Source organism: Oncorhynchus gorbuscha, linkage group LG18 (genome assembly GCF_021184085.1).
Source record: "Oncorhynchus gorbuscha isolate QuinsamMale2020 ecotype Even-year linkage group LG18, OgorEven_v1.0, whole genome shotgun sequence".
In the NCBI taxonomy this organism is placed as follows: Eukaryota; Metazoa; Chordata; class Actinopteri; order Salmoniformes; family Salmonidae; genus Oncorhynchus; species Oncorhynchus gorbuscha.
The window spans coordinates 46,296,863-46,317,359 of NC_060190.1; the positions used below are offsets into that span (position 1 = coordinate 46,296,863).

At 45.0% G+C, this 20,497-nt stretch overlaps 1 protein-coding gene across 2 annotated transcripts in view; it reads left to right on the forward strand.

Moving 5' to 3' along the window:
- Positions 1–3,601: 3,601 nt before the first annotated feature.
- LOC124004330 (sodium-coupled neutral amino acid transporter 3-like) overlaps positions 3,602–20,497 on the forward strand; it is a 51,605-nt gene continuing 34,709 nt past the window's right edge. Inside the window, exons 1-4 of one of the 2 annotated variants that reach the window (XM_046313155.1) lie at positions 3,602–3,945; positions 4,719–4,751; positions 4,976–5,060; positions 5,216–5,331. In XM_046313155.1, coding sequence (XP_046169111.1) covers positions 3,728–3,945; positions 4,719–4,751; positions 4,976–5,060; positions 5,216–5,331 — 452 coding nt within the window. In that variant the 5' untranslated portion in view covers positions 3,602–3,727. The remainder of the gene's footprint in view (positions 3,946–4,718; positions 4,752–4,975; positions 5,061–5,215; positions 5,332–20,497) is intronic. The other variant, XM_046313156.1, reaches the window with a different exon arrangement.

Genomic DNA, 20,497 nt, shown 5'->3' on the forward strand with positions numbered 1-20,497 from the left:
GCTATGGTGACCAGCGAGCTGAGATAAGTGGGACTTTACCTAGCAGGGTCTTGTAGATGACCTGGAGCCAGTGGGTTTGGCGACGAGTTTGAAGCGAGGGCCAGCCAACGAGAGCATACAGGTCACAGTGGTGGGTAGTATGTATGGCTTCGGTGACAAATCGGATGGCACTGTGATAGACTGCATCCAAATTATTGAGTAGGGTATTGGAGGCTATTTTGTAAATGACATCGCCGAAGTCGAGGATCGGTAGGATGGTCAGTTTTACGATGGTAAGTTTGGCAGCATGAGTGAAGGATGCTTTGTTATCATAACCACTAACCGCTACACACAGCCTACATCGTTGTCACCATATTAGCTAATGTAATAGTCATAATAGCTACTAGAACTAACGCATTACTAAACCCACTGCAATCATGCAGTACAGTGGACAGCAAGCAGTTTAGCAGTTACGCTGGCTGGCCCCGGTGGCAATACATGAATAAAACCAAAAGCTTACCATGACTTGGAAGAATTCCAGTGTTGAATAGCTATAGCCAGCTAGCTAACAAAGCATCACTCTCTGTTTGAGCCGGGTGTTTGATTAGGCTAAACTCGCTAGTTGCATTCGCTGGCTAAGTAAGTGAAAGTTTAAACAAATTCCCAAAAATATAGCTCTCTCTCTCTCTTTTGCTTCTCCTTCATTTTTAAATAAATAAATTTGTTCAAAACTATTCAACTATTCAACTTTCTCTGTCTTTCAGTCAACTACTCTGTCTTTCAGTCAACTATAACACATTATATGCACTGCAGCACTAGCTAGCTCTAGTTTATGCTTTAAGTACTAAATTTATTCTCTGATCCTTTGATTGGGTGGACAACATGTCAGTTCATGCTGTAAGAGCTCTGATAGGTTGGAGGACGTCCTCCGGAAGTTGTCATAATTACTGTGTAAGTCGATGGAAGGGGGTGAGAACCATGAGCATCCTAGGTTTTAAACCATTTTTCTTTTTATGAAATTCACTGAGGAGGATGGTCCTCCCCTTTTTCTTCTGAGGAGCCTCTGCTGGTACAAATGTGTTATCTTAATTTAACCAGTTTCTCTCAGCGTGAAAATTATCATGTAGCAACAGAAAATGTGAATTATTATGTGCATGATAATTAATGGTTATTTTTGTAGGAGTTGATAAAAAAAAGTTAGGATAAATCAAGTCTGACATTTTAAACAGGAAATGACAAACTTTATAAGCCCTTTTAAACCTCGAATTCACTACAATTTGCATTTCCTACGGCGCAGGAAACTTCTCTGTGACAAAAGAGTGATCAAATTGAGATAGAACATCTGTATGTTATTCAGGATGTGATCTCATCGCTACTGTGATTTGACCTAGATAGACCTCTTCTCATCAACACACAACCTCATTTTCTCTTATGTTTCATACTGTAATATACTGTAAGTATACTGTAGGTGTAGTATTCTGGTTTTGTTCTATGTGTGATATCCTGGTGAGATGTCTCCAAGTCCTTAACATGGAGATCTGTGTGTCCTTGCTGCTTACACCGCACAGTGACTGTCCTACATTTGTCATTGTAAATGTTATCTTCTTCATCGCCACACATTCTCTTTCATCTTCAGTGACTCACTCTCTCAGGGGCTTAGTGGAACAATACATTAAGTCTTCAAACATACTGTATTCATACCGTATTCCCTGTGTCTGTGACTAGAGATCTGCCAGGCATTCTGGCTGAATGAAAACACTTTGTGTTTGTGTTTTCACACCCAGCTAGCTGAAGGAAGTCACATGTTGCTTTAGTTAATTGATCCAATGGTTATTGAAGATGTGATTCTGCCCAATCAGCTTTGACGTGGAGAATGTGGTTCAGCCAGCCAATCACACATCCTTTCCACTTCAGATCCTCCTCTGAGCGTGCTCTCCAGCCTGTCTGTGATTTGTGAGCTCTTTGAGTGACAGAGAGACTCCTCACTGGCGATGGACTCCTAGTGTGTGTGGCACCGCCTACCGCCCCCCCCCAGCCACACATGTGCGTGAGCGCGGGACACCGGTAGCTGCGGAATTCAAGGTGGCGTCTTTTCAATTAGGGCACAATGAATTACCTTTTCAGCCCCTCGAGTGGCCTGGCAAGCTGCAGCAAAGGGGGCCCCGGCAGTATAATGATGCTTGGCACAATAGCATCACTGTTCTCCGGCCCGTTCCCAGGAAACCACACAACATGCGCCATTGTGTGCCGTGTTTTGCTGGCTGACCACGTTGCCCGGCTTTAGCCAGAGAGACAGAGGAGCCTGGCTGTGCAATAAGGCTCACATCACAACGTGGTTGGTGGAGGCCAGTAACACAGTGACACAGGCCATGAGGAGCTGCTGCTCGATGGAGACTCAGATTTATTCACCTCCCTCAGTCTTTGATGTGCTAAAATCATTTTACGAAAAGCTACATTTAAAAGGCGGGCAGGGGAGGGGAAGTGGTGGTTGTAGGGGTGGTGGGAAGCATGAACAGGGGGCTGCTGAGGGGACCAGGCCCAGTGAAGGGGGCTGGAGCACTGAGAGAGAGCACTGTCACTACGCTAAGCTCTTCCTAATTAAATAAAAAAATGGCGAGCTAGAACAAAAAAATTGGGAACAAAGACGCCCAAAACTGGTTCTAAGCTAGTCGTAGCTGGTTCTACTGCCTTTCATCTCCTTCTTCTGTGGGTCCCGCTATGTGTGTGTCACCTTCTCTAACCCCCCTTCGCCCCCAACTCTCTATACCCCCCTACTCCATCCGCACTTTACCCCTGTTTACGCTGCATAGCTAATGGAGAAATTAGTGGTGGTGGCTTTCAGCGACAGCCAGAGAGGGAACCGAGGTAGACAGGAACCAGGAGATGTATGTCACAGGAGTCTTTCAGGGGCCTTTCAGGGTCCCGCACACCAGCAGCTCTGCTTAGACACCACTGCAGGGGACCTAGGACACAGGGGCCCCGAATAGAGGGGCCCGAACCATCCCTCACAAAGCCTAGAGTGTCACAGCTAACTGGGACCTTTTCTCTTCCGAGGAAAGAGAGAGGAAAATACCTGTCAGATGACAACTCAACAATGCCAGAGATTCTCCCCGGAATCAAAGGTTGTTTATCAACTTAGCTTTCCGAATTCAGTGGTGGTGGCTGGTGTTTATATCTTATGTGCGACAAACTGAAAATAGAAAGTGTTTGTGTTGTGTTGTCTGATCCTCTAGCGTTCTTAGAAAGCACTTTATAACTCAGGCACGTTTAACAGGGGCCTACCAGGAAGACACAGACAGACTCATTATATCTGCCAAGAGCAGGCCTCTTTCAACATGCCTCTTATAGTCGCCAGCAACTCATTTGTACTCAAGTTGTACAATTTGTATCCCAATTCTGGATCTAGATGGCTGTGTAAGATGTGTAAGATATGCGAGCTTTCCTGCATTTAATTAACTGTCTGTAATATTCCAGTGATTGTGAACATAATTAAATCATCAGCTGTAGTCTAACTGCCGCTTGTCTATTATTTCCTAGACTCCTGAAGGAAAAGAGGAAAAGAAAAGAGGACATCACACACACACACACACACACACACACACACACACACACACACACACACACACACACACACACACACACACACACACACACACACACACACACACACACACACACACACACACACACACACACACACACACACACACACACACACACACACACACACACACACACCAGCACAAAGATGAGTGACGATAAAGCAGCTGAAAGCGTTGAACCTGCTCCACCATCTCCAGCACCAGAGGCAGCACCAGCTCCAGCACCAGCAGCAGCACCAGCTCCAGCACCAGCGGCAGCACCGGCGCCAGCAGAGATGAACTCTATTCCCAATGGGAAAGGCCATGAGCCTGGGGAGGAAACCACAGCGGCAGCCAAAATACCACCAGGAGACACCACAGAGCAGTAAGTATACGCTCAGGTACATGATAGCAGACTACAAACATACGAAAGTATACACAGGCTTTTCATTTGAAAAAGTAGAGTATACACAGATAGAAGATAACCTCATCCCCAGGCTCATTCGCTACTGCATATAGTGTTCGCCTCGACAGAGAGAGACTCGGCTGGTGGACAAGATTAGATACAAGACCAGGGGAACCTTTTCATCTAAAAAAGTAGACCCTCTGGTATTTAGGCAACATATTACATTGGCTGAGTATTAAACTATTAGTGTTGAGTGTGATGTGCTCCCTCACTGAGCTTTGTTTTGTCAGAGTGTTGAGGTGAGCTCTGCGATTGGCTGCCTTGTCCTGCGGGCAGGCTGCGCGTGTGACCTACTGTACTACCCTCTGAGAGTGTCACATGTCTCCCTTCACACACCCCACAACAACAACACGGCTCTTTGTTAACTACCTCAGATATGTGTGTGGAAATGTGTGTCATGCGTACCTAGTACTGCCTAGCATCAGAGACTGCATTCCTTTGCTCTACTAATCATGAGGTCACCTCCATCAGCATGCAACAGACCTGCCCCTCAGTCACAGGACATTACGTGAACTGTTTAACATACAACGTACAGGGTCTCCCCATATCCTCTTTAGTGCTTGAATGCATTAGTTTACACAGACTGTGTCAATGTCTCCATCATGGCTGCATTACTGAAGGTGTGTTTGTTGTTTTTCCTCTTTGTGCTTTCGTTGGATGATGGATCGTCTTTCTCTACGCTACTTTTTTAGGGAAATTGTTCCTAATAGTGTCCAAAATGTCAGGTATGTAACATTGACAAGGAAGGGATATGTTTCGGTGTACTGTTTGTCTCACCTATGAGTTGTGATAAGGACAGAACAGTACCATCCAGCCCCAGCCTCCTATAGCAGTAGAATGTTATCCTCTATGATTCCACAGTTCTCTCAGAGAGTGTGTCCTTGAGTTGTGGTTTGCATAACATTTTGTTGTTGTTTAATGTGCTTATGAATGTGCTTTATTCTCACAGAAGTGAGGATCCAGAGGCTAACCTTGCAGAGAGTCAGGAGTTCCTGTCTAGCATGGAGGACAAGAAGACCACAGGCTTCACAGACGTAAGCCACACCAATAGGGTGCTATGACCCCCAGTGGATGTTTCAGATGAATATGTAACGCGTGTTCATTCTCTCCCTCTGTGAAGCAAGTTTGATTGTTTTAAGCATTGTGCTAACAAGCGTGTTCTCCTCTTTGTCTTTATCCATGGAATCAGTTTGAGGGGAAGACCTCTTTCGGAATGTCAGTATTCAACTTGGGCAACGCCATCATGGGAAGTGGAATTCTGGGATTGTCGTACGCCATGGCCAACACAGGGGTCGTCCTATTCCTGTGAGCCAACATGGATGGATGGATGGATAAGCGGATGAATGAGTTCATGATTGTAATGAACATACAGTAGCTTACATACAGTTCTACAGAGATGTGGATTCAAGTCACGTGACTTGAGACTTGACTTGGCAAAAAGAAAAAAACACTTGACACTCGCCTTCGACTTGAGCAGCTATGACTCTGGACTTAACTTGGACTTGAGCTGTAACACTCAAGAGACTCGAGAGACTTGGATTTTCCCCTCTCAAACGAGCAGCACCACCTTCCTCTCCTTTTAAATTCTGCATTACACCATGAGCATACATTCGTGGCAATTCTGTTGCTCAAAGCGGAGAGTCGCATTGGGTTATATGGTAAATGACTGTTAAATTCAGTTCTGCCTTGTGCCTCCAGATGTGGAAAGGCATGGGGGGAAAATAGAGTATTGTTCTATATTTTGACCGCTTCTCGCTCAAAAATATGTGCTCTGAGCAAGAGTTTCCATAAATGTTTATTCTTAGCCAACCACAGACCATGTTGTGGGCTGGGTATAAACAATACCACTTTATTCTACTTGGAGATTTCACAATGTCAGTCAAACTGTAGCTGTACTATCACCACTATCGGTATATCATAATTTGGATGGCTTTTCTATTATTAATGATGATTCAAAAAACATTTATTTCATGATCTGTGAAATGTATTATGTAGGCCTATATACTGTATTAGTAGGCGTAATGTAAGCAAAACAAAATTAAGGACGTGTGACTTGACCTGCGCTTTGGAACGTGGGACTTGAGAGTTGCCACTTATTACTTGGGAATTGACTCGAGACTCGAAGGTTAAGACTTGAGACTTGCTTAGGACTTGCTCAATTGTGACCTGGTTCCCATCTCTGCAGTTCTATATGGTGAATGCTAAGATCAATGAGTAGGTGCATGTACACAGATGTAAACCCAGAGCATAACCCAGTCAGGCATGCTCACAGTAGCCACAGATGTTCCTCTGATTCAATTGCACTCCGTTTAGTCCCTCTAAACTGAGCTCTTCCATGGACAGAAATAGCACTGTAATTATTTAAAGGCAATTAACCAGGTGGTAGACTGTATGTGACAGGACTAATTGAACAGTCACTAGATTAAAGCTAAAGAGTAAATACATCATTACTGTGTAATAGGTACCATAACTACAGCTGTGACACACTGGCAGGTGCGTAACACCTTGTGTTTCATGTGATACATGTGCATTGAGATGAATAGGGGCTTCAAAACATGTGTGGACTAATGAAAGGTAATGTAATGGGGCCGGGGTGGAGAGCTTTCATTACTATGCCAATAGCAGTGTTGTGCTGCTGTGTTAAACCGATGCAATTACAGTCAATGTGCTGTCCTATCTTTTGCTGTGATTGAATATGTGAATACTGAACATACATGAGTGCATTCTCAGGAGTCTGCCATGCCAGCTAGGAAGAATAATCTGGGCTGTGGTGGCGTCTGCTGTCAGGACGAGTCACAGAGGGTTTAGCTTCACAGGTGTCAGATTGGTTATGTAGGGGTTATGTAATGTGTTTGTGGGTTTAGCTTCACAGGTGTCAGATTGGTTATGTAGGGGTTATGTAATGTGTTTGTGGGTTTAGCACCGAACCTGGCCCATTATATTCTGTGCTGATTATGAGTGTTGCTGCGTGTCTCTGCGTGACCCTACTGTCCAGCTCAGGTTTCCAGTTGATAATCTCACCCATAAATCAATGACATACCATAACATCCACACTCCCTTGTCTTCCTCTATTTACCATCAAACCTCCTCACCCCAGTAGCGAGGATACAAGGTGGCAGCAGCCATGAGATCTAGGTTGCTAAATCTTGTTCCACGAAAAGCTGTATGTGCTGTAAACTCTCATAATGCTGCTTTTATTAGAAAACTCTCCTAGCCCAGGGGATTTGTTTACCAAGCGACCTTGGATAGGATTACAATACAATAGCGCTCTACCTAGAGGTAAAGAAATGTTTGGGATGTGTGGAGTAATGCCAAATCTACTGACTGTTTACTAGCAGGGTCTAAAGTCGATGGAATTGTAAGGCAGGGTGACTAACAAAACCTTCCAAACTAGAAGTATACATGCTCCCTCTTGTTAGGAAGAGAAGAGAGTTTTGCAGACTCTGACCGCAAAACCTTACTCAATAGGGGAGGGTTCGAGTGGGCATTTACCATCTGGGGAGGTTCCGGTGCGGGACGAAGTACCCACTCTGCTCGCAGATCCGACGTCTTCCTCCATGGTGGCTCTGGTGCGGGAATCGTTGCAGGAGGAACCGGATCGTGTGTCGTCGCTGGAGGCACCGGACCGAGGATCATCACCGGAGGAACCGGAACATAGATCATCGCAGGAGGCTCTGGACTGAGAACCCCTGCTGTTGGCTCCGGACCGCAGACCGCCGCTGGTGGTTCCAGACTGCAGACCGTCTCAGGAGGTTCCGGACCGCGGACCGTCGTTGGAGGTTCCGAACCGTGGACCGTCGCGGGAAGCTCTGGACTGGGAACTGTCGTCGGAAGCTCTGGACTGGGAACTGTCGCCGGAAGCTCTGGACTGTGGAGGCGCACAGGAGGCCTGAGGAGGTACCGGGCTGGTGACACGAGTGCGGGGAGAAGGCACAGGACATACTGGACTGCGGAGACACACTGGAGGCCCGATGCGCGGGACTGGTACAGGTGGCACCGGGCTGATTACATGCACCTCAGGGTGAGTGCGGGCAGGAGGCACAGGACGTACTGGACTGTGGGACACTGGAGGCCCGATGTGTGGGAGGTACAGGTTGCACTGGATCTGTGGAGAGGCAGAGGCACGTACTGGACTGTGGAGGCACTGATGTACAGGTGGCACCGGGGACCGGTACAGGTGGCACCGGGCTGATGACACGCTTCTCAGGGCGAGTGCGGGAAGGAGGCAGAGGACGTACTGGACTGTGGAGACACACTGGAGGCCCGATGTGTGGGACCGGTACAGGTTGCACTGGGCTGATGACACGCACCTCAGGGTGAGTGCGGGAAGGAGGCAGAGGATGTACTGGACTGTGGAGACGCACTGGAGGCCTGATGCGTGGGACCGGTACAGGTGGCACCGGGCTGATGACACGCACCTCAGGGCGAGTGCGGGAAGGAGGCAGAGGACGTACTGGACTGTGGAGATGCACTGGAGGCCTGATGTGTGGGACCGGTACAGGTGGCACCGGGCTGATGACACGCTTGTCAGGGCGAGTGCGGGAAGGAGGCAGAGGACGTACTGGACTGTGGAGACACACTGGAGGCCCGATGTGTGGGACCGGTACAGGTTGCACTGGGCTGATGACACGCTTCTCAGGGCGAGTGCGGGAAGGAGGCAGAGGACGTACTGGACTGTGGAGACGCACTGGAGGCCTGATGCGTGGGACCGGTACAGGTGGCACCGGGCTGATGACACGCACCTCAGGGTGAGTGCGGGTAAGAGGAACAGGACAGACCTGACTGGGGACATGCACTTGAGGGAGAGTGTGAGGAGTTGGGACAGGACGCACTGGGTTGTGAAGGTACACTGGAGACCTGGTGTGTATAGCCGGCATCAATTGTTCCGGAACTTTAACACACGTTTCAAGACGAGTACGGGGAGCCGACTCAGGTGGCACCAAACTAACAACACGTTCCTTTATTCCAAATCCGTGCGTCCTCCACCAACTCAACTACTCCCCCATTTCTCTCTCCTCCGAATTCTCCATCTTCTCCCAGACTGGCTCTGGTTCACTCCTCGGCTCCGCCGACTGCTCCACGTGCCTCTCCCCCCCAAAATTATTGGGGTTTCTGTGGCCTATCTCCCCGACTTTGTCGCTGTCCCTCCTTCACTGCTTCCACCTGCCTCCATGGCAGTCTCCTCTCTCCTGCTATAATGTTGTCCCAAGTCCAGGATGTTCTCTCCCTAATCTCCTCTATCGACCAGGATGCCACTATCTCCCTGGCACGCTGCTTGGTCCGTTGTTGATGGGATCTTCTGTCAAGCTCGTTGTAATGAGTAGACCAAGGCGCAGCGTGAGTAGAGTCCCACATATTTTTAATAAACCGAAACTCAGCAAAACAAAACAAACAAGCACAAACGAAACGTGAAGCTACTGGAGTGCACTCAGGCAACTAAATGTAGACAAGATCCCACAACTAACAATGGGGAAAATGGCTACCTAAATATGATCCCCAATCAGAGACAACGATAAATAGCTGTCTCTGATTGGGAACCATATCAGGCCAACATAGACATACAAAAAACCTAGATGACCCACCCTAGTCACTATCATGCCCCAACCAACATAGAGAATAAACAGCTTACTATGGTCAGGGCGTGACAGTCTTACTGGCAGCATAACCGCATTTCTCACCGAATGTGACTAAATAAGCGTTGATACTATTGTAGACAACCATCACAGACACAAATATTATTCATAGACTGTATCCAAGCTTTATGCCGTGAGTCATGTCTAGAGGATTTTTTTTACACAGTGAGAAAAAAACATTTATTTTGAGCAAGGTGGTTTGTCTGGTCTGGACCAGCTGAACTCTGGGTTATTAAACTGCACTGTCTAACTACACCATCTATCTATCTATCTATCTATCTATCTATCTATCTATCTATCTATCTATCTATCTATCTATCTATCTATCTATCTATCTATCTATCTGTCTATCTGTCTGTCTGTCTGTCTGTCTGTCTGTCTGTCTGTCTGTCTGTCTGTCTGTCTGTCTGTCTGTCCGTCCGTCCGTCCGTCCGTCCGTCCGTCCGTCCGTCCGTCCGTCCGTCCGTCCGTCCGTCCGTCCGTCCGTCCGTCCGTCCGTCCGTCTGCCTGTGTCTCCGTCTCCGTCTCCGTCTCTCTCTCTTTCTCTCTCTCGGCTCCATGGCTTGCTGTATACAGCTCATCTGCTCCTGTGCAACATAAAACTAAGCATGTCTCATTCACTGTTCATGTGGAATGTATTACAGTCACGTGTGAAACATAGTACAGTACATGTATTTATGTATCTACTATAAATGACATAAATCCACATGCCTCAAATAATTATGCTCTCCAGCAGCCATGTTGAGTTGACTAGTATCCCAGATAGAGAAAGAGGGAAAGAAACATATAGGGGGAGGGGGACAGCCAGTAAAGCAGCTTTTCAGTTGACCACTATGTGCTGTGCTCAAGCCTCCAGAGTACAAGTCCCTCTCCTCTCCTCTCTTTTTATTTTTATTATTTTCTTCTCCCCAATTTCGTGGTATCCAATTGTTAGCAGTTACTGTCTTGTCTCATCGCTACAATTCCCGTATGGGCTCGGGAGAGACGAAGGTCGAGAGCCATGCGTCCTTCGAAACACAACCCAACCAAGCCGCACTGCTTCTTAACACAGCGTGCATCCAACCCGGAAGCCAGCCGCACCAATGTGTCGGCGGAAACACCGTACACCTAGCGACCTGGTCAGTGTGCACTGTGCCCGGCCCGCCACAGGAGTCGCTAGTGCGCGATGAGACAAGGATATCCCTACCGGCCAAACCCTCCCTAACCCGGACGACGCTATGCCAATTGTACGTTGCCCCATGGACCTCCCGGTCGCGGCCTGCTGTGACAGAGCCTGGGCTCGAAGCCAGAGTCTCTGGTGGCACAGCTAGCACTGCGATGCAGTGCCTTAACCACTGCGCCACCCAGGAGGCCCCTTCTCCTCTTCTTTCTATTTTTGTATGCCAGAGTACCATGTCAGTCTGAATCAATGGGAAAACTCAACAACACACCCAACTAACATCACAACAATACAGTGGCATCTCATCCCTCCAGTGTATTCTCTTACCCTTTCCTTTGACCTCACCTAACACCTACTCTGTATATTGGAGTCATAGATCGTATGGCTTTGGGAACAAAGCCACACGTTTCCTGACTGGTAATACGGAACGTTTTTTAAACATTCTGAGAACAGAAGTGAACTTTTTGCATGTTCTGGGAACATTTATTTTTAGGTTGCAGTGAGGTTCTGAGAATGTTTTATTCGGGTTCTTTAAAGTTTAAAGTTATTTAAAAGGTTTTTGAATAACTTCCTTAAAACCTTCTCTGAATGTTTCAATAAGACTTTCAGTATGTGGACCCCAGGAAGAGTAGCTGTGCAGCGGCTAATGGGGACCTTAATAAATACCAAATAACACTGCTAGCTTATTTTGCTAGCTTTTTTTATTACTCCAAGCACAAACAGGACACATGGACATTCATTTCCTTAGGCATTAATTGTGCAAAACACATTTTTTATTGTGACACAGCATCAGTGATATTCAAACCCATAAAGTTCTGTTCTTTATCCATGGAATTAGTCCACTGCGCTACCAGGATGGAACTAGCATGCAATGTTTTTAACGCATACAAAGCTGTTCATTTTAGTCTATTCAAACAGACCCCATTTCAAAGGAAGCAAGCACTTATTAAGATCAGGTGTGGCCAATTAGTGGGCACGGCCAACACACCTGAACACACTTAGAAAGAGGTTTGTTGATGCTGAGAACGGAATGTAATATGTTTTTAAATAACATTCTTAGATTGTTCTCTGAACGTTGTTAAAGGTTTCTTGTGGTTTTTATGGAACGTTTTCTTAACGATCTCGGAACAATTTGAGAACATTACTTTAATTTGAACCATGAGGAAACATGTAGGAAACATTATGCTGAAATTCCCACAGAACAATGTTGTTTCTTAATGTTCTCTGAACTATTTGATTCCTAATGTCAAACCAGTTGGAGAACGCTCGCAGAACATTAACAAAATTGATATTAAATGTAACCGTGTTTGAACTTTTAGGAAATGTTCTGTTAAAGTAATGCAATTTTAAATTTTTAAATTTTTAATTTATATATTTTTTATTTATTTTATTTATTTCACCTTTATTTAACCAGGTAGGCTAGTTGAGAACAAGTTCTCATTTGCAACTGTGACCTGGCCAAGATAAAGCATAGCAGTGTGAACAGACAACACAGAGTTACACATGGAGTAAACAAGTCAATAACACAGTAGAAAAAAAGGGGAGTCACACATTGTGTGCAAAAGGCATGAGGAGGTAGGCGAATAATTACAATTTTGCAGATTAACACTGGAGTGATAAATGATCAGATGGTCATGTACAGGTAGAGATATTGGTGTGCAGAAAAGTTTTTTATTTATTTTACCTTTATTTAACTAGGCAAGTCAGTTAAGAACAATTTCTTATTTTCAATGACGGCCTAGGAACCGTGGGTTAACTGCCTTGTTCAGGGGCAGAATGACAGATTTGTACCTTGTCAGCTCGGGGGTTTGAACTTGCAACCTTCCGGTTACTAGTCCAACACTCTAACCACTAGGCTACGCTGCCACCCCAAGTAAATAAGTAAAAACAGTATGGGGATGAGGTAGGTGAAAATGGGTGGCTATTTACCAATAGACTATGTACAGCTGCAGCGATCGGTTAGCTGCTCAGATAGCAGATGTTTGAAGTTGGTGAGGGAGATAAAAGTCTCAACTTCAGCGATTTTTGCAATTCGATCCAGTCACAGGCAGGAGAGTATTGGAACGAAAGGCGGCCAAATGAGGTGTTGGCTTTAGGGATGATCAGTGAGATCCACCTGCTGGAGCGTGTGCTACGGGTGGGTGTTGCCATCATGACCAGTGAACTGAGATAAGGCGGAGCTTTACCTAGCATGGACTTGTAGATGACCTGGTGCCAGTGGGTCTGGCGACGAATATGTAGCGAGGGCCAGCCGACTAGAGCATACAAGTCGCAGTGGTGGGTGGTATAAGGTGCTTTAGTGACAAAACGGATGGCACTGTGATAAACTGCATCCAGTTTGCTGAGTAGAGTGTTGGAAGCAATTTTGTAGATGACATCGCCGAAGTCGAGGATCGGTAGGATAGTCAGTTTTACTAGGGTAAGTTTGGCGGCGTGAGTGAAGGAGGCTTTGTTGCGGAATCGAAAGCCGACTCTTGATTTGATTTTCGATTGGAGATGTTTGATATGAGTCTGGAAGGAGAGTTTACAGTCTAGCCAGATACCTAGGTACTTATAGATGTCCACCCTGTCGGAACCATCCAGGGTGGTGATGCTAGTCGGGCATGCGGGTGCAGGCAGCGATCGGTTGAAAAGCATGCATTTGGTTTTACTAGCGTTTAAGAGCAGTTGGAGGCCACGGAAGGAGTGTTGTATGGCATTGAAGCTCGTTTGGAGGTTAGATAGCACAGTGTCCAAGGACGGGCCGGAAGTATATAGAATGGTATCATCTGCGTAGAGGTGGATCAGGGAATCGCCCGCAGCAAGAGATAGGCAGGGCAGGATGGATATAGGTCTGTAACAGTTTGGATCCAGGGTGTCTCCCCCTTTGAAGAGGGGGATGACTGTGGCAGCTTTCCAATCCTTGGGGATCTCAGATGATATGAAAGAGAGGTTGAACAGGCTGGTAATAGGGGTTGTGACAATGGCGGCGGATAGTTTCAGAAATAGAGGGTCCAGATTGTCAAGCCCAGCTGATTTGTACGGGTCCAGGTTTTGCAGCTCTTTCAGAACATCTGCTATCTGGATTTGGGTAAAGGAGAACCTGGAGAGGCTTGGGCGAGTAGCTGCAATACCAAGAACAAATTCAGAAGATCCTTAAATGAGCTGTGAATGTTTCAAAGCCAAGCAACTATCCTGCACCATTCCCAGAAAGTTGTGGGAAGGTTGTATGCAAAATAACCATAAGACAACCACGCTCTCACCAAGCTCTAAGAAACATATGGTTCTCAGAATGTTATGTGCTAGCTGGGTAGTGTGTTTCCTCATAGGAAAGGGTCTGGAGCAGAGGCAGGCAGAGGGCTACTGACTGTGTGTAACACCTCTGGGCCTGACTGTTGTGTCATGTGAGCTTTAGCTGAACAAAGAGGGTGTTCAGTGGCTGTATGGAGGGTGGTGGTTGTGCACTGGCCCTTATTTTCACCCCACTCACATCCCATTCACATTTCAAACCCCATTAAACCGGCAATGCGCATGCCCCACCGACCTGAGGATCTGTCTTTTTCAGCCATCTATTTCCTGTGTTTGAGGGGGGCAAAATCCACTTGTCACTTAAATATGTCTGGCTGGATTGATTTAATTTTACTCCCGTGACTCTTTCATCCTTTTGCTTGAGCTGGATGTTTTTTCCCATTAATGTTACGACCACGTAAATGTTTGTGTTGACCTTTCAAACACCCCGGTAATGGCTGAAATGTGCTCAATGAGATACAAATATACAGAATTGTGAAAGACAAGCCACCCAAGTCATAGGCTGTTCACTCTGCTACCGCATGGCAAGTGGTACCGATGCACGAATCTGGTACCAACGGAACCCTGAACAGCTTCTACCCTCAAGCCATAAGACTGCTAAATATTCAGTTAAATAGTTACAGTACATTCAGAAAGTATTCACACCCCCTTGATTTTTTTCCAAATGTTGTATTGTTACAGGCTACATTTAAAGTTGATAAAGGACATTTTTGGTCACAGGCCTACACACAAAACCCCGTAATTGCAGAGTGGAATTATGTTTTTCAACATTTTTACAAATTAATAAAAAATGAAAAGCTGAAATGTCTTTAGTAAGTAAGTATTCAACCCCTTTTTTACAGCCTAAATAAGATCAGGAGTAAAAATGTACCTAATAAGTCACATACTAAGTTGCATGGACTCACTCTGTGTGCAGTAATAGTGTTTAACATCATTTTTTAACGACTACCTCATCTCTGTACCCCACACATACAATTATCTGTAAGGTCCCTCGGTATAGCAGTGGATTTCAAACACAGATTCAATCACAAAGACCAAGGAGATTTTCCTATGCCTCACAAAGAAGGACTGTTGGTAGATGGGTAAAGAATGTAAAAGCAGACATGGAATATCCCTTTGAGCATGGTGAAGTTATTAAATATTCTTTGGATGGTGTATCAAAAACGACTTTAAAACTGTTACAGTGTTTAATGGCTGTGATAGGAGAATGAGGATGGATCAACAAATTGTAGTTACTCCGCAATACTAACCTAATTGACAGAGTGAAAAGAAGGAAGCCTGTACAGAATCAAAATATTCCAAAACATGCATCCTGTTTGCAACAAGGCATGAAAGTAATACTGCAAAAAATGTGGCAAAGCAATTAACTTTATATCCTGAATAACAACATGTTATGTTTGGAGCAAATCCAGTACAACATATTACTGAGTACCACTCATATTTTCAAGCATAGCTGCATCATGTTATGGGTATGCTTTGTAATCGTCGAACTGGGTTGTTTTTCGGGATAACAAAGAAACAGAATTGTTTTATTTTATTTAACCTTTATTTAAATAGGCAAGTATTTAAAATGACAACCTACCAAAAGGCAAAAGTGCTCCTGCAGGTACGGGGGCTGGGATTTAAAAAATATATATAAAAAAATATAGGACAAAACACACATCACAACAAGAGAGACACCACAACACTACATAAAGAGAGACGTATGACAACAATATAGCATGGTAGCAACACAACATGACAACAACATGGTAGCGACCCAACATGGCAGCAGCACAACATGGTAGCAACACAAAACATGGTACAAACATTATTGGGCACAGACAATAGCACAAAGGGCAAGAAGGTAGAGACGACAATACATCATTACAGCCGATCTAGAAATGACGTCTCCGTAGTCTAGCATGGCTAGGATGTTCATCTGAATCAGGGTTAATTTGGCAGCTGGGGTAAAAGAGGAGCAATTACGATAGAGGAAATCAAGTCTAGATTGAACCTTTGCATGCAGCTTTGATATGTGCTAAGAGAAGGGAAGTGTACCATCTAGCTATACTCCCAAGTACTTGTATGAGTTTACTACCTCAAGCTCTAAACCCTCAGAGGTAGTAATCACACCGGTGGGGAGCGGGGCATTCTTCTTACCAAACCACATGACCTTTTTTGGAGGTGTTCAGAACCAGGTTAAGGGCAGACAAAGCTTGTTGGACACTAAGAAAGCTTTGTTGGAGAGTGTTTAACACAAAATCCGGGAAGGGGCCAGCTGAGTATAATAATATATGCCATTTAGCAGACGCTTTTATCCAAAGCGACTTACAGTCATGTGTGCATACATTCTACGTATGGGTGGTCCCGGGGATCGAACCCACTACCCTGGCGTTACAAGCGCCATGCTCTACCAACTGAGCTACAGACTGCATATCATCTGCATATAAATGAATGAGAGAGCTTCTTACGGCTTGAGCTATGTTGTTGATGTAAGTTGAGAAGTTGAGAGCGTGGGGCCTAGGATTGAGCCTTGGGGTACTCCCTTGGTGACAGGCAGTGGCTGAGACAGCAGATGGAGCTAAACACAGGCAAAATCCTGGTGCAAAACCTGGTTCAGTCTGCTTTCCACTCGACACTGGGAGATGAATTCACCTTTCAGCTGGACAATAACCTAAAACACAAGTCCAAATCTACACTGGAGTTGCTTACCAAGAAAACAGTGAATGTTCCTAAGTGGCCGGGTTACAGTTTTGACGTAAATCTTCTTGAAAATCTATGGCAAGACTTGAAAGGCTGTCTAGCAATGATCAACATTTGGCAGAGCTTGAAGAATTTTGAAAAGAATAATGGGCAAATGTTGCCCAATCCAGGTGTGGAAAGCTCTTAGAGGCTCACTCAGAAAGACTCACAGCTGTAATCGCTGCCAAAGGTGGTTCCAGCATGTATCGATTGACTCAGGGGGTTGAATATTATCGAATCAAGACATATTAGAGTTTTATTTATTTATTTACTAATGTTAGAATTTTTCTTTCACTTTCACTTAGATCGTTGACAAAACATGACATTAAAATCAATTTTAATCCCACTTTGTAACACAACAAATTGTGTAAAATGTCAAGGAGTGTAAATACTTTCCGAAGGCACAGAAACCAAATAGCTGCCCAGACTATCTGCACTGACCCGTTTTGCACTCACTTTCTTGGCTCATCACATATGCTGCAGCTACTGTTTATCTATCCTGTTGCCTAGTCACTTTATTCCTGGTTATATGTGCATGTCTACCTCATTGTGTATTTATTATTAATTGAATTATTATGTGATATTACCTTTCTCTAATTTCTATATTTTCTTTCTACATTGTTGGGAAGGGCCCATAAGTAAGCTTTTCACTGTCAATCTTCACCTGTTCTTTACGTGACAAATAACATTTGATTTGATACATTGGCTCTCCGTTGAATCTATAAGAACGCTAAAGCTTCATCAGGGATTTAACGTACCGTCTTGACACTTACATCACAATAAAGAGATAAAAAAAGACAACTTAATTTTTATGTGTTCATTTTTGTGGAATTTAAAAAAGTCATAATTTAATACAGTTTACAAATTAGATGTGCTGAAATGAAAGCCAGTTCCAAAAATCTACACTCAGATTATAGTGATAGTATGTCCGATCTCACAAACACTGTAACGTATGTATAGATAGGTGTAGTCTAGAGCCAAGCATGTACATTTTTTATCCACGGGTATCCTGCTATTGACACACTTGTTGAATTATACAAGAGACTGTGATAACAACAGTAATTCATTAGGGATTCTATACAACGCAAGTGAGTGCAGGTAGAGCAAGTGTTTGGTGGTTGCAGCCCTGTTCCTCCCATTCATGTTAATTTACCCATATATGCAAATACAACACATGTATTTATGCAAATTAGGCACCTGTTTTTAAAAAAGACCCCCTTTTCTCCCCAATTTTGTGATATCCAATTTGTGGTTACGGTATTGTCCCATCGCTGCAACTCCCGTACGGACTCGGGAGAGGCGAAGGTCGAGAGCCATGCGTCCTCTAAAACACGACCCTGCCAAGCCGCACTGCTTCTTGACACACTGCTCGCTTAACCCGGAAGTCAGTGTGCATACACCTGGCCTGGCACAAGGAGTCGCTACAGTGCGATGGAAGAAGGACATCCCGGCCGGCCACACCCTCCCCTAACCAGGATGATGCTGGGCCAATTGTGTGTCGCCTCATGTGTCTCCTGGTCGCAACGCAGCCTGGGATCAAACCCGGGTCTGTAGGGACGCCTCAATCACTGCGATGGAGTGCCTTAGACCGCTGCGCAACTCGAGAGGCCCTATACTTTTCTTTATTTTAACACAAAATATATATATTACATTTAAAATATATATTTTCGAAACCTTTTAACAATTTTGATGACCTTTGCTAATTAAACCTTAAACCAGCATGGTGAGCCGGAGACAGTAGTGTTTTTATACTCTTTGAACGTTACTGTTTTCTTGTGTTTTTTTAATGGAAAGTTTTCATAAATAAAACCATGAAGAAACTTGCAGAAAACATTATGCTGAAGTAGTGAAATTCCTGCAGCACAACATTGTTTCTTAATGTCCTCTGAACGTTCTGAGAACATGACTTTAAATAGAATCCTGAGGAAACCTGTAGGAAATGTTACGCTGATGCATTGACGTTCCCACAGAAGTACGTTGTTTCTTAACGTTCTGTGAACAATTTCAGAACATTACTTTAAAGAGAACCATGAAGAAACCTGTAGGAAACGTTATTTTTTTATTTTATTTTTTATTTATTTCACCTTTATTTAACCAGGTAGGCTAGTTGAGAACAGGTTCTCATTTGCAACTGCGACTTGGCCAAGATAAAGCATAGCAGTGTGAACAGACAACACAGAGTTACACATGGAGTAAACAATTAACAAGTCAATAACACAGAGAAAAAAAGGGGAGTCTATATACAATGTGTGCAAAAGGCATGAGGAGGTAGGCGAATAATTACAATATTGCAGATTAACACTGGAGTGATAAATGATCAGATGATCATGTACAGGTAGAGATATTGGTGAGCAAAAGAGCAGAAAAGTAAATAAATAAAAACTGTGGGGATGAGGTAGGTGAAAATGGGTGTGCTATTTACCAATAGATTATGTACAGCTGCAGCGATCGGTTAGCTGCTCAGCTAGCTGATGTTTGAAGTTGGTGAGGGAGATAAAAGTCTCCAACTTCAGCGATTTTTGCAATTCGAGATAGGTGTTTCCAGTTTCAGAGGTTTTGTAGTTCGTTCCAGTCATTGGCAGCAGAGTACTGGAACGAAAGGCGGCCGAATGAGGTGTTGGCTTTAGGGATGATCAATGAGATACACCTGCTGGAGCGCGTGCTACGGATGGGTGTTGCCATCGTGACCAGTGAACTGAGATAAGGCGGAGCTTTACCTAGCATGGACTTGTAGATGACCTGAAGCCAGTGGGTCTGGCGACGAATATGTAGCGAGGGCCAGCCGACTAGAGCATACAAGTCGCAGTGGTGGGTAGTATAAGATGCTTTAGTGACAAAACGGATGGCACTGTGATAAACTGCATCCAGTTTGCTGAGTAGAGTGTTGGAAGCAATTTTGTAGATGACGTCGCCGAAGTCGAGGATCGGTAGGATAGTCAGTTTTACTAGGCTAAGCTTGGCAGCGTGAGTGAAGGAGGCTTTGTTGCGGAATAGAAAGCCGATTCTTGATTTGATTTTCGATTGGAGATGTTTGATATGGGTCTAGAAGGAGAGTTTGCAGTCTAGCCAGACACCTAGGTACTTATAGGTGTCCACATATTCAAGGTCGGAGCCATCCAGTGTGGTGATGCTAGTCGGGCATGCGGGTGCAGGCAGCGATCGGTTGAAAAGCATGCATTTGGTTTTACTAGCGTTTAAGAGCAGTTGGAGGCCACGGAAGGAGTGTTGTATGGCATTGAAGCTCGATTGGAGGTTAGATAGCACAGTGTCCAATGACGGGCCGAAAGTGTATACAATGGTGTCGTCTGCGTAGCGGTGGTTCAGGGAATCGCCCGCAGCAAGAGCAACATCATTGATATATACAGAGAAAAGAGTCGGCCCGAGAATTTAACCCTGTGGCACCCCCATAGAGACTGCCAGAGGACCGGACAACATGCCCTCCGATTTGACACACTGAACTCTGTCTGCAAAGTAATTGGTGAACCAGGCAAGGCAGTCATCCGAAAAACCGAGGCTACTGAGTCTGCCGATAAGAATATGGTGATTGACAGAGTCGAAAGCCTTGGCAAGGTCGATGAAGACGGCTGCACAGTACTGTCTTTTATCGATGGCGGTTATGATGTCGTTTTGTACCTTGAGTGTGGCTGAGGTGCACCCGTGACCGGCT